The 13,355-nt window shown below is 50.8% G+C and overlaps 1 protein-coding gene across 1 annotated transcript; it reads left to right on the forward strand.

Annotated features, from left to right (window-relative positions):
• The first annotated feature begins 3,373 nt into the window (after nt 1-3,373).
• Nucleotides 3,374-12,687, forward strand: LOC121590197 (myb-like protein Q). The gene is made up of 3 exons (XM_041909656.1): nt 3,374-4,003; nt 10,035-10,297; nt 10,386-12,687. Exons 1-3 carry the CDS (start codon nt 3,986-3,988, stop codon nt 12,151-12,153), a joined length of 2,049 nt encoding a protein of 682 aa, XP_041765590.1. The 5' UTR covers nt 3,374-3,985; the 3' UTR covers nt 12,154-12,687.
• Nucleotides 12,688-13,355: the final 668 nt, after the last annotated feature.

Genomic DNA, 13,355 nt, shown 5'->3' on the forward strand with positions numbered 1-13,355 from the left:
TCCAGAGTTTTACGTAAAGCGAAAGAATGCTCGGTTTTTCTGCTTAAAGACCCCCCAGGCAAGTTACACCAACCCGTTCGCCGGGGTTCAGGGTCTCCGGAGGGAAGCCATCGTAACCGCCAGCGAAGAAGCAATGCACACCGAAAGGGTAAACATCATGCGTGCGGCGGCTCATTCTTGTTGGGCCAAAACTAACGGACGTACGGGGTGAACATGCCGTCGCGCGGGCTGTGCGCACTGCAGCTCGGCCAAACATCAAAACAGCTGTACGTGCACCGAACGCGGTACACCTTTACTGCCCGGAACAGCGGGTAAACATGTGCGCCAGCAACAAACGCATATTTAAGTTTAGTGAGTTTATGTCGTCTTGCTCACAATCTCGGTAGATTGCAACCTGTAGACAGTGCCACAGTGAGTGAGTTGGGTTTGCGAAAGCTAGCTAAGGGGTGAATTGTACATCAGATCGTTTAGCAGTAGATCAGCCTCAGAGATGAAGGGGCGCCGGTTCCTTCAGCTGCTACCAGTGCTGGCGCTCTGTGCCAGCAGCTACTTCCCGCACAGTGTGTCCGCCCAGTTCGGCATGGGACCCTCGCCGCTGCTCAGCCTGGAGGATTACGATTCGGACGAGATGATCCCGCTGGTGCGGCAGGTGCGTGTGCCCGAGCCGAGCAGCTACACGCGATCGCAGCCAAACGCGAGAATGCTACCATCGGTCGAGTCCTTCCCCATCACGGACGATGTGCTCAAGCAGCTGCGGTCGCTTCTGATCGTAACGCCGGAGAATAAAATTACCAAGCTAAAGCTGCCACGCAAGAGTGCAGCAAAAACGACGGTAAAGCACGCTGCCACAGTTACCACCCCGACCGTGCCCACTACCTCGACAATGTCGACTGTGTCGACTACGAGCGCGCCACGGCCTGCGATGACCTCGACCGCCAGCGCGCCCGATTCGCGAGAGGTCGGCAAGAAGTGGTTCCCGCTGCTGCTGCAGGAAGCGATCGATAATATCCTGCAGAAGGACACGTCCGAGCTGGACGAGTTGGACGAGCTGGTCGATCAAATCGCATCCGGCAGTCGGGTGCATCGGCAGGAGGTGTATGAAGAACCGCCCGCCTCCTACCGCAATGCGTACGATCAGCCCAGTGCGGGCGAAAGCGATACCGCTGGATCGGTGGATCTTCCATCGGTCAATCTGGAGCAGTTCAGTGCCGGTGTGCCGTATGTGGTGAACATCTTCAACAACACGCAGATCGGCTACATCGTGATGCAGGTGGCGAATGATTCGGAAATTCGGGTGGAGCCTCCGGAAGATGCCCCCGAAAGCGTCACCGTCAGCCTGGATGTGGAGCGCAAGACGAGACGGACCGTGCCGGATACGAACGAAGAGTACGATTACAACCTGTTGCCTTCTGCGAACAGCTTGCCCAACCAGATGTCGTCCAAGTCGGCGTACAAAGAATCCCCAACCGTACAGTACATGCACAAATCGAAGCTCCCGGTACCGCTGCCCGCCAGGGCACCCGCGGTCGAGCCACCGTTTTTCAACCTTCTCAACACACCCGACAACGAACCGGTCCGGTACCGGGTGCTGCTGCGCAACAATGACGCCCAGCCGGACAAGATCAACGTGCGGCTGCCGCTTCCGGGCCAGCTGCTAAGCTCGCCAGTGAAACTGCTCACCGGCGACCGTCATCCAGCGAACCAGCCGCACGGCAAACCGCCCATACCGAAGCGGAAGCCCCTGTACCAGGAGCCCACGGTGCTGAGAAGCCGCCTGCCCGCCGCCGACACTGTGGTCGAGTCGTTCGAGTCCCGGCCGGCCGCCCGGCGAGCGCCGAACGGGCGCGTTGTGCGTAAGTATGATTACGAAAGCTCGGAAACCGAGCTTCCGAGCGAAGACCAAACCGACTTCACCCTACCGGCCACTAACACCGTTACACAGCGGACAGCCAAAATTTTGTCCAGTGGTAAGCACAGCCCGACAACGACCGCTGTCCACCGTACCACGCCGGAACCGTACTCGGAAGCGCAGAAGTACAACTTTGGCCGCACGTTCGGATCGACCGATGCGCAGCAGGACGAGGACGGCGAGCGCGACCAGCCAACTACGGCGCGCTCCGGCTCGAGCGCCGACAGCCCCAGCCTGACCGACCTGCCGGGCGATGACGTGCTGTTCAATCAGACGCCCGAGAACAGGATGGTGCGGGCGGGCCAGGATTCGGTGGTGGATGCGTATCGCAGGAAGCGGAAGGAAGACCGGCCGCTGAAGCGATCGATCCCGACGAGTGACGGCGCACTGAACGAGCTGTTCGGGCAGGGTGCGGGAAAGGGACGAAGGCGGTGGGGTCCCAGGCTGCTCAGTTCCGAGGAGTCCGAGGAGGATAGGTCCTAACGCCCGGAAGGGCGTGGTGCAACGTGTAAATAAAGACTGCCATAGACGTTTAGTAGGGAGCTTTAGTGAGCATTAGTGTGTTAAGGGGTGTTGCTGTTGGAATAAATTATGCAGACGTTAATTATGTTATACCTTTAAAAAATAACAATATTTTCAAAACGCTTTCTCATTGGCAATTGTTGATCTACCTCTGCCTGTGAAAAAGGGATTAAATATGAAACATTTAGAGCGTCAAAAGCGTATTTCGTAGTGTCACTTAAGCCTGCCCACAATCTATCATCTAATTACCCGCAGGCAGCAAAAGCTTCCTCTTAATGGCTCATCACTGTAAGTATGTATGTTGACATGAAAAGGCACAAGTGTCGTAAGTGTGTTGTGTCGAATTCATTAATCTTATTACGCCCAGCCGTCGTTCGAGCGACTATCAACGATCTGGGCACACTGGGCACACCGGGATCCAGAACAGAGCACCCGACCGTACACGCTGTCCACGGTGTGCCGCTTGGGCGACAGTTTTGTGAAGAAATCGGTGGCTCACAATCGACACCTCACCGACACGTGATGGCGTGACTAATGCTCTGCCAAGTGACGAACCGAAACGAACTCATCTTCCCGCCCTCTCCACACCAGCGCTCTTCCATTGGAAGAGAAGGAAGCAAAAAAAAAACAGCTCCATAAAGCAACAAACAACCCACCCGATCTAAGCGCGCCGTGGAAAAGCGTGTATCTCATCGCCGTCCCCTTCCGAGGTCCCGGAGGCGCCACGCCAACGAAACGGCAAACGTTGGTTCCAAAACCAAGAAGAGGAAACACTTGAACTCACCATCCCCTTCCCGACCCCACTCTCGCCGACGACGACGACGCTCGGCAGTCTCGGCGGTGGCAGCGAAAGGCCCCCACTGGAGGGTAACCCTTTCCACTCGACCAAAACAAACGACCATTGGCTTGGCGCCCGTTTGCGAAGGCTTGCTGGCTCAAACCCGCCGCCGCGAGTGAACGCTATGAAAACCGTGCCAAACGGCGCGCAATTCGTTTAGACGCAACCGAGCGGCCGAGGCGTAAGTGCGTGCGCATCGTTTGGCTCTGGGCTTCGCCATCTCCGTATCGGTGTTCTCCGAACAGCAGCACAGAACCACACACGTGTTTTTTGGGTGTTTTGGGGGTCCTCGCGGTTGTGCCAGTGTGTAAAACAGTTTCCGTTGTTGTTTGCCGTATTATGCCGTTCGCTCGCCTGAGTTTGTGATAAAATGTGCATTTTAATAACGTTTTAAAAGGAAACGGTTCAGCTCGCGGTTAGCCTTACCGGGGGAAGGAACGTGTAAAAAAAAACATACCCCTCATTTGGCGAGTGTTTTCCTCCTGTGTTTTGTGCAGCCCGTGGCAAAGGGGAAGTAAAATAAAATAAACACAGTGGTACAGCAATAACACCAAAACGAGCACGAAAGTGCCCGGAAAACCCCTCGGTGAACAAATAGTGTTGCATGCCTGCGGTGCATTTCCGGTGCGTTACCGACGAGAAAGTAACCCCTTCAGAGCTTGTGGTGTGGTGCGGAGTGTGAAGCACCGGAGCGTCCAGAACGAACGTGTGCCAACATGAGGTGGCAAATTGTGGTACGTAGAAGGAGGTTTTTTTGTACTCATTTTTATTAATATCTTGGAAGAAATGGAGCGAACTGTGTGTGTGTGTGTTGCTTTAAACAATTTCAACGAATGAGCGAACTGCCCGAAGCAAATCGTCTTTAGGAGTCGAATTACTTCAATTTCCTGACCAAGTAGAAAATGAAATTTAAATGCCGCTAATGGGTTTATAAGCGTGCAATGCTCGAGAGAGAGAGAGAGAGAGAGACGTTTGATATTGCCGCCATTCGAATTGCGACCCATTACTGGCACCATTTATTTGCATCCTCACGTTTGGCTTTTCACGCTTTTCACGAACGATCGAGCGCTTCCTCTTCTTATTTCTCCTGCTTCAAAATACCCATCCATTTCCGTTACGGCGGAGCCTTGAGGGTTGCGAGTTCAGGGTTTACGTTTGATGCGTCGCAGCATTGAAACGCACACTTTTTAGTGTCAAAGACTTGAATGCGCTAAAGGCGACGTTCTCTCGCTTTAAAGAACGTAAATCGTGTTTTTTTAAAAAGATGCATTTCGGTGTTGCAAAAATTTTGAATTGTTTGTTTGTTTGGCTCGCAAAAACAGAAGGAGCGTTAATCACGGCGTCAGCCGGGGGCTTTTAAGATGTGGGAAAATGTGTAAAACATACCGTACAGGTGCAGCTGTGCACAATAAGTAATTAGCAAAGAGTGGTGACATAAATAAATGCTAACTTTGTGGTGAGAGGATCAAAACCATTCCTAAAGCGTTCTTATTTAATTCTGCAACATTAAAGGGCAGGAACGCCGCTCGGGAAGCTCTTCTTCACGGGGATGTACAATTTCTATGGCAGTGACCTTACTAAGGGGAAACGATGATTGCTTATGTAAATCGTGTTTCGTATCTGTTGCTTTTTTAAATGCTTTTCCATTACTTTTGACACCATAAGGAAATACCATTCAAACATTCGTCGAGTTGCTGTGCATTTTTACTTGAGCTTTTGCGAACGAATAAGTTTGGCAATTTTTGCTTCTTTTTTGTAACAAAAAGTGAAACATTTATCGTGTGATTTCATCCAGTATGTGTCCTACAACGTTACATAATCCAATCTTTTCGAACACAGCCGGGATATTAATGTGAACGCATTAATATCGTCCGATTAGATTTGAATAAAACCACAAAGGAACGCGTTGAATAACGTGACAGCCACACAAAAGACCCACTTGAAGTGGTTCTTTCAGCAGCGATTGAAGCAGATTGAAGCGTGCTTTTCATCGTCTACACATAATTGACCGATTGGGTTGGGCTGTCGCGCGCGCCCGATCAATTCCGCTTCCCCTAACTGGAAGTGGTACCATCCCGATCACGCTTTTTTTTCTTCTTCCTATGCATAATCCTATCGCCATCAACATCCTCCTTCTCATCGTCATCGCAGATCCATTTGTACACACACACACACTACTCGGCAAGATATTTGAATGATAAAAAGAAACCATTTCACATCTCTTTGTTTGTATGACCGGCTGTTGGAGTTACGGGGATTCCCCCGCTTTTTGCTGACCGATCCTCTCCATCAGGTGGCGTATGCATAACGGAACCCTCCCGGTCCACCCGGTCGGCAGCGGCATTGTGCGCATCGCACTTGCGCGCGCGCTCATCGGGACGGCGGCTTGCGTAATTGCAATCAGCTTCGGTGCCGACAGTACCGATCCTATCGGTCCGCCGGGTTCGTTGCGGTGGCTGCCTGCGCTTTGGTGCGTTGTGCAGTGTACCCCAAGGGGAAGGGGGGGGGGGAGAAGCTGTGCAGATCTTCTGCCGTGTTTCAAATCGATCGATTACCGGTTTCGGTCTGCGGGACAAAACCATCTGGTACTGTCGCTGGGGGGAGATGTGTGGTGGCTTCCTGTAGCGATTAGCAGCACAGTTGTATGCCTAATGATGATTTCGGAGCGTAAGGTTGAGGAGTCCAGTAGCACCGCACATCAGGCTGAAGAGCAATTGTTTGAAGCAGTTGTTGCAAAGTATTAAATTAATTATACGCTCTTTACAAACGGCGTTAAAGGACTTTCAACCAATTCGAGGTTCGTGTCTTAGCTCTAATTCAACTCTTTTTCCCCCGTTTGCCCCGTAGACACGTGTTTCGGGCTGGATTTTAGCAATTCAGCATTTCTTTTCGATCTTTTTTTCGTGTCTTCTGAGCCTAACGAAATTTTGCATACACTTTCCCTCTCCCCCTGTTTCATTATCTTCGCTCATTTGCCTATTTGCCTCATCTTGGCGAGCCTTTGTCGGTTTCGCCGCGGGTGATTTTTCTCTTTGTACATTTTCCAACACCACACGCCAGCGGCCACAGGTCGATGATGCGCAATCGCAGCATGCCGATGTTGTGCCACACGGAGCGGGATGAGCCTTAGGCCGTGGTTTAGCTGCCCCGAAATACATGCAATCGTCTGAACATTTTAAACTTCGATGCGCTGGGGCTAAGGAAAGAGCGCAGGGAAGGCAAATAATAATTAAACAAAAAAACTAGATACACATACCCGCGGGTACGAGGAATTTTACACTGCGAGCGACAGCGGTTTTCCATGGCACGAAACTTGTGGGGTGAGATATTTTTCATATTTTCATGCTTGTGGAGCATTTTTTGTCTGTTTGCTTTGCGCTGCGCGGTTCGAGGCGTGCTTGTGTCTTGGGGAAGATTATTATTTTTTTATTTGTTAGCTTACTAGAGTGAAGAGATAGGAAGAGAGATTGAGAGAGAGAGAGAGAGAGACACACACAGAGGAGCTGAAAAAGTGTACGAAAGAAACAATTAAATCGCGAGCTGCCGTAAGCGCGAATACTGGCATCGGGCAGTACCGAACATTGGTCGTTGGGGCCCGCTTGTGGAACGCGGACGCACGCCGGCAGGTTGCACCCCGCACGGTGGCTGCGTAATTTCGCGGGGTCACTCAGTCACTCGTTCAGTAGTGTGCGCAAGTGGCGCAGTGTTGCTGTGGCGGTTCGGGCGGAAGATGGCAAGATATTATGCTCGGTGAAGTTGCTTTTGGGGGTGGATTTTTTTGTTTATTTGTTTGCTGTTTGGGCTCTTCGGGCCCAAAGACGGCGGAGTGAATGAGCAAGCGGAGCTAATTAGACGTATAATTATATGTCTTAACTCTTATGAATTCTCCGCTCTACCCTCTCTGGAAATACTCTTAATTTTCGCTGCAAAAGAAAAATGCGTTACACAGCCGTAAAGCATAGATTTCACTTTTTATGCAGCTAAAAAGAGGCACAAGAAAATAAGCAAACGAAAAACCCTTTCTATTAAAAGTGATGTACGAATACGAAATATGAAGAAAAGCGATAAGAAAACGAATAAGTCATTGAAAATTATCGAAAAACGCTAAGGTGAATTGTAAAATAATGGAACAACATTGTCTAGAAGGTATACGATAAAGATACAATTCAGCAGAAGAAATGAAAAAGAGAAAGAAAAACATTCTAGCAAAAAAGTAACAACAAAATAGATGTGGTATGTTCAGTTGTATAATATAATACATAAACAATGCGATACAATAAATTGAATAACAATGAACAAATAACGTGAACAATAACAGGAAAAACCAAAACATAGAAACTCATTGAAACATTGAAAGTCTCAAATTTCAAATCACAAAAATAAAGAAAAGATATTAAAAGAATAAGCAAAATCAGTAAAGATCATACGAATTCAGTTTCGTATGACTCAATCTTGAACTCATTAAAAAGGGCAACTTAACTTATTTGGAAGCCACACGAGCTCCTTGTTTTTTTTTTCTATTTCATCTCTAACGCATAACAACTTAAACAAGCTTAATTACTCGCTACACCCGTTTTAGACCAGTGTTGTGCTACTAAACGAGTGTGTACCATTCCATTTAGCGACTAATTAGACGATCGCATGTCTCTTGCACCACGCACACACCACCGGTTGCTTTCTTCGTCGCGTCTGCGTCAGGTGTAGAATTACTGCGACTGCGGGCCACTGGGTAAGCCTAGGATGTTTCGCTACACCTTGAAGTTTGGCGATGACCTTGTCCTTAATTGTGGCCCTTGTTTTGGGGCCGTCAGTCCTTCGATGATCAGTGCGGGCAGATTTGGCATTAACATGCAGGGTCATTCTTGACACGATGCTGCACGATGTGAAAGGTACAGCTGAATCAATTAAAGTTTAGCAAAACCATGGCACAACTCTCCATTTGCGCACCGGGAAACGGCACGCGGACACGGACACGCGAATAAAAGTCGACGCGGCAACACGCAGCGCAAAAAGATGATCCTCCATGGCGATTGCCACATTGACCCGTGGCGGTGTTTCATGTGCGAAAATGCCTGCTGCAGTTGTGGGCTGTTGTGCAACTGTGGGCCGCTGACGATGAAAATTCGTACAACGGTCGGGGGGGGGGGGGGAAAGAAAGTTGCCCCCCCCCCCCCGGGTGAGAGCAGCAAAGAAGATGCTCCAAACGGGACCACTTTCATCTTGTACGCTGCACAATACCCGAGGCTGGATGGTTGTAAATATAAATTAGAAATGTCTCTAGCACATCGGCCCCGGTACCATACGCGCACGCCTTCCAATCGCTCCAGGGCTGGAACGTTCGGATTGGAAAAACCGGCTTGTAACGGGGTCGGGGATCGTACGAACCGCTTCCTGTTTGGCCGCTTTTTTGTGTGTCTTTTTGGACATGTGCGACTCGGTGCTCGATTGTGACTTAACACACGCGAAGGTCCTCCAAAAGCGTCCAAAACAGGTTCGCTGGGGGACTGCTGCTGGGGTGAATGAGGGTGAAGAGAAGGCAGTTTTCACGCCTTCTGAAAGATTTCCCTCTCCCGCACTACGAAGCCATCGTCGTTGGATTATACAACCACGCTTGTAGCCGGTAGAATGTGTTAGACGAAGGCGGGCGAGCGAGTGAGAGACCGAGTGGAAAGAAAAGATTCAATTTCTTTGGCTTCCAGCATGAAAGATGAAAGTTGTTCTTCGCTTGCAGTCGCCCGAGACTTAGGTGTGGCTTATCCACACGCTCTGTACCCTTCTTGATTGGCTTCGATTAAATAAGCGCACTTATCGTCGGTGCACAGGAGCCTGCGCGATACACTGGGTAACGTTAGCGTGCTTATTTACATAATACCTGATCGCACATGATCTTGCCGGGGCTGCCATCCCACTCGATCGTAAAAAGAAAGCCCGACACCCGCCAACTTGGTTTTATGCGGCCATGCTGACCCGACTACAAAGTGTGTAACACACTAAAACAACACTGCAAACAAAAAAAAACGTGCAAAATTCGCATAACGACGCACTTTCGCGGTCGCGATGTCGAGACAGGGGGAGGGGGGGGGGGGGGTTGAAAACGGGAGCACAACGATTAGAAGCTCGTTTCGGTGAATTCGATAATTGCTCTAGTTTGTGGGGAGGTTTGTTTTTTATTCCTCCGTGTCCGTTTGTTCGGCGTTAGTGCGAGATGCCGATCACGCACGCGCTGGCAGTTCGTGAGGAAGTCGACCGGGCTAAACGAGCCGCGCCGAAGATAGTTTGGGCCGAGCGCGCACACCAAGAAGAGGCTGCTGAAATGGTCGAAAATAGCCACTTTACGGTTAACAGCACGACCCGTGCTGCACATTATCGTGCATTGTGTGCGGATTGGGTGTGTTTTGGTTTTTGCACTTTTGCACGATGCCTATTAAACACGCAGGAAGTGATCGCGGTTTGCCGTGCTGTACGCATTCGTGTTTTTTTTTTTCGTAAGCGATTTGCGCGATTATTGCATCGGCACGATAAGGTGTGCTAGCACGTGGACGATGGGCGTGAAAGTGAACAGATAATCGCTTCCGAAAGTGTGAGTCTTGGCTGGTTTGGTGCGTGATGTGTGTGTCCGAAAATGTGGACGGTGCGGCTTATGCGTGGCATACAAAGAGCTTTAAGATGTTTCGTCTGTGAAGCTATGTTTAAGCAACTCAACCAAACACTGCAAAAGATGTCAACTTAATGTTGGTTTCTGTTTTTTTTTTGCTCTTTCCCCAGTTGCTTCTAGTGTCAGTGGCGATCGCTTCCGGCGAGAAGAAACTCGAGAAACGACCGACCAAAAAGGCGCACTCGGTAAAGCCGACCAAAACGCCCAAATCCATCCTCGAAGAGTTTACCGCCCTGCCGCCGGCCGATGTCGACTTCATCAAGGAGCTGGACCGTCAGTTCAAGGAGCATGGCGACAAGATCCGCATCAAGGTGGAGCGCAGCAATGGGACGGACGGCAAAAACAGCAAGCGAACGATTGACGGTGAACTGGGGTAAGTTATCTGGGGAGCCTTCCAACAGCTCCACTGTGATACTAAATGTGATCAAATTCTCTCTCTCTCTCGTTTTTTTTTTCGCCAGATACGGTCACTACAGCAATCAGGCCGATGCGGGGTATCATTTTTCCAAGCCGAAATACATGATCTACCCCTACTCGCAGCATGACATACCGCCGGTCCGGTCGACGCACAGCACCCACGAGACGGTGACGGACATTGAGATCACGCCCTCGCACAGCTACGAGCTGAAACCGATCGAGGAGGTGTACCAAGTCTATCCGACGCAGCAGTACTCGCACGAGCAGCAGCAGCAGCAGCACCAGCAGCAGCAGTACTACCAGCAGCATCATTCGGGCCAGCAGCCTAAGCAGCTGTTCCACCAGGAGGATGATTCGCCGGTGATTGTGCTGAAAATTCCTGGCCCGTCCAAGTATGCCGCTCATCTGCAGGCACTGTTGCAGCAGTATCTGGAAATTCGGGCCGCACAGCTGTACAAGGAGCTGGAAGAGCATGAATATCAGCAGCAACAGCAGTACCAACAACACCATCACCAGCAGCAAGTACAGCATCAGCAGCACTATGTGCAGGAGCAGGAGGTGCATGCTCACCATCACCAACAGCAGCAGGAAGAGTTGCAGCAGCAGCAGCATCACGAGCATCACACAAAGACAAAATACAGCCAGCCCGATCCGGTCTACCCAACGGAGATCGCCTACGTGCCGATGATTCGCACGCATCAAAATACGTACGTCCCACTGCCGGAACAGTACTACGACGCTCCCAAAGCTCTGTCGCCCCGGCCTACCAAGCATCGGAAAACGACCGTCACGCCGACGCACGTAACGTTCCACAGTACGGCCCAGCCAGAGCCCGCCTATCACTACCAAACCTACCATCCAGAGCAGCACGCAGGTCAGGTCCACGAGCAGCACGAGCAGGCGCACGCGCCCGAACAGCAGCAGATCCAGTACCAGTACGTGGCCCAGCAGCCCAGCGGGCACGGGGCCGAACATGAGACGCAGTACGTGTACGAGAAGCCGATGGTCAACTTTGTCACTCCGGTGCCCGAGACGCCAACGCACCACACGCACGAAGAGGCGTACCACCAGCATCCGCATCACCGGCAGCATCAGCCACCGAAGAAGTATCCCAACTTTGCCGAGTACCACCATCACCATATGCCGCCGCAGCAGCAGGAGGAAGAGTATCTGCCCGAACCGAAGCTGGTCGAGAACTATCCCAGCCACAAGCATACGCGCGTCATCTACAAAAGTCCCTCCCTGAAGACGGAACTTCAGCAGGAAGCATTACAGCACGAACACTACCATCATCATCAGCAGCAGCAGCAGCAGCACCATGAAGACGTCCACCATCATCATCAACAGCAGCAGCATCAGCAGCAGTACATACTGCAGGAAGTGTACCCATCGCAGGCGTCCTACTTCGAGGACAAATCGTTCGTGGAGTCGGTCGGCCCGCAGGCAACGACGGACCGGAGTGAAACGGCTTCGCCGCACTACAACACCGAGCAGGTGGTGGCGATCACGCAGAAACCCAAGCGGCTGTACAACTACCACGCCCACTCGTCCTCGTCCGGCCATCACGGGTCGGGATCGCGCGGCTCTCGGATGGCGGCCGGAGGCAGCCGCTCGCGAAGCGGCTCGAAAGCGTCGAGCAAACGGGATGCGGCCGGCTCGCCCGCACCCTACACCGAGGACGAGTTCCGCAAGGTGAACAAGATGGTGCAGCGCATGAAGAAGAAGAGCCGCACGACGCCGGCGGACGAGGGTGGAATGATGGCGGCCACCGCAACGAGCGCCACTAGTCCGAGCCCGCGGATGGTAGCCTAGGCCTAGGTTTTCCGTTACCCGTTTAGCGGTTTAGTGATGTTCTAGTGAATACCCCCACACGACCAGTGCTGGCGATGATGCGCCGTGTAGGAATGCTTCTTGGGCAGGAGTGTGTTTTCAGCCTGTTTGTTTTTTTGTATTTAAATTATTAATAGCAGCGTTTAGTAGCGTCGTACGTAGCCGGAGGATCAATGAGATGATGAAATGGCAAAGTGCTCCATTCCAGACGACAGAATATTGACATGGTGGAATTATAAAGCGCCTAAAGTCATGCAATTTGCACGACACAGTTACCGTTGTTAAGAGGTACACTGTCATTTACATGTTGAAAAGGAACAAAAGTATTTAGCGATGATCGATACAATGGGATTGTCTGGAGAGGAGTCTTAACATATGAAAAATGAGAATGAAATGGACACTTCAGACGCCTTGCGAGGAGGACAGGTAGGATAAGCTAAAGAAATGCATAACAGCAGTGCATAACTATTAACTTGTAAATGATGAAACATACCAGTTATTAAATAAATCTATTGTTTAGCGAAACATTAAACATAGCTGGTTCTTTTTATTGTGTTAATTATGCCAAGTAAGTGTGTGGTAAAGGCTAGCAGCTCGCTATGACTAGCTAAAGTGTTAGGTCGGAATGGGTATTGCGGCAGTTGCCGGACCATTTACTAGTCCAAACGTCTCCGAACGACTCCAAACGACTCCGGATGACTCCAAACAACTCCTAATGACTCCGGATGACTCCGATTCCGGTCGACTCCGAACGACTCCGGGCGACTCCGGACGACTCCGGGCGATTTCGGACGATTCCGAATGACTCCGAAAGACTCCGGAAGGTTCCGGATGATTACGGGCGACCGGATGATTTTGCCGGAGTCGGAATCGGACTAACAACAGTTGGAGTCGGATCGGAGTCGTGGGTGTGCTCCAGAGAGCACATCACTAGTCAGCACGACGAGCTCAACCGAGAGCAAATCACCATAGAGGAAACAGATCGGCATGACTGCGGTAATGTCAAAAGAAAGAGGAAGGAGATATTTCAAACCATGGTATTAATCTGTATGAAAAGAATCTGATGTTTTCAGGTGTCGTGCATCGTGTCGTGCAGATTGCATACATGTACATTTTGTACCCTGCTCGCAAGGTATGCAATCTGCCTTGCATATCTAAGAAATCAGAGAATATTGAAAGAAAAA

The sequence above is a fragment of the Anopheles merus genome, chromosome 2R, assembly GCF_017562075.2.
Source record: "Anopheles merus strain MAF chromosome 2R, AmerM5.1, whole genome shotgun sequence".
NCBI lineage: Eukaryota > Metazoa > Arthropoda > Insecta > Diptera > Culicidae > Anopheles > Anopheles merus.

Coding starts and splice junctions, on each gene's coding strand:
- LOC121590197 (XM_041909656.1), top strand. Junction 10,298..10,385: donor ACGATTGACGGTGAACTGGG/GTAAGTTATCTG, acceptor TTTTTTCGCCAG/ATACGGTCACTACAGCAATC.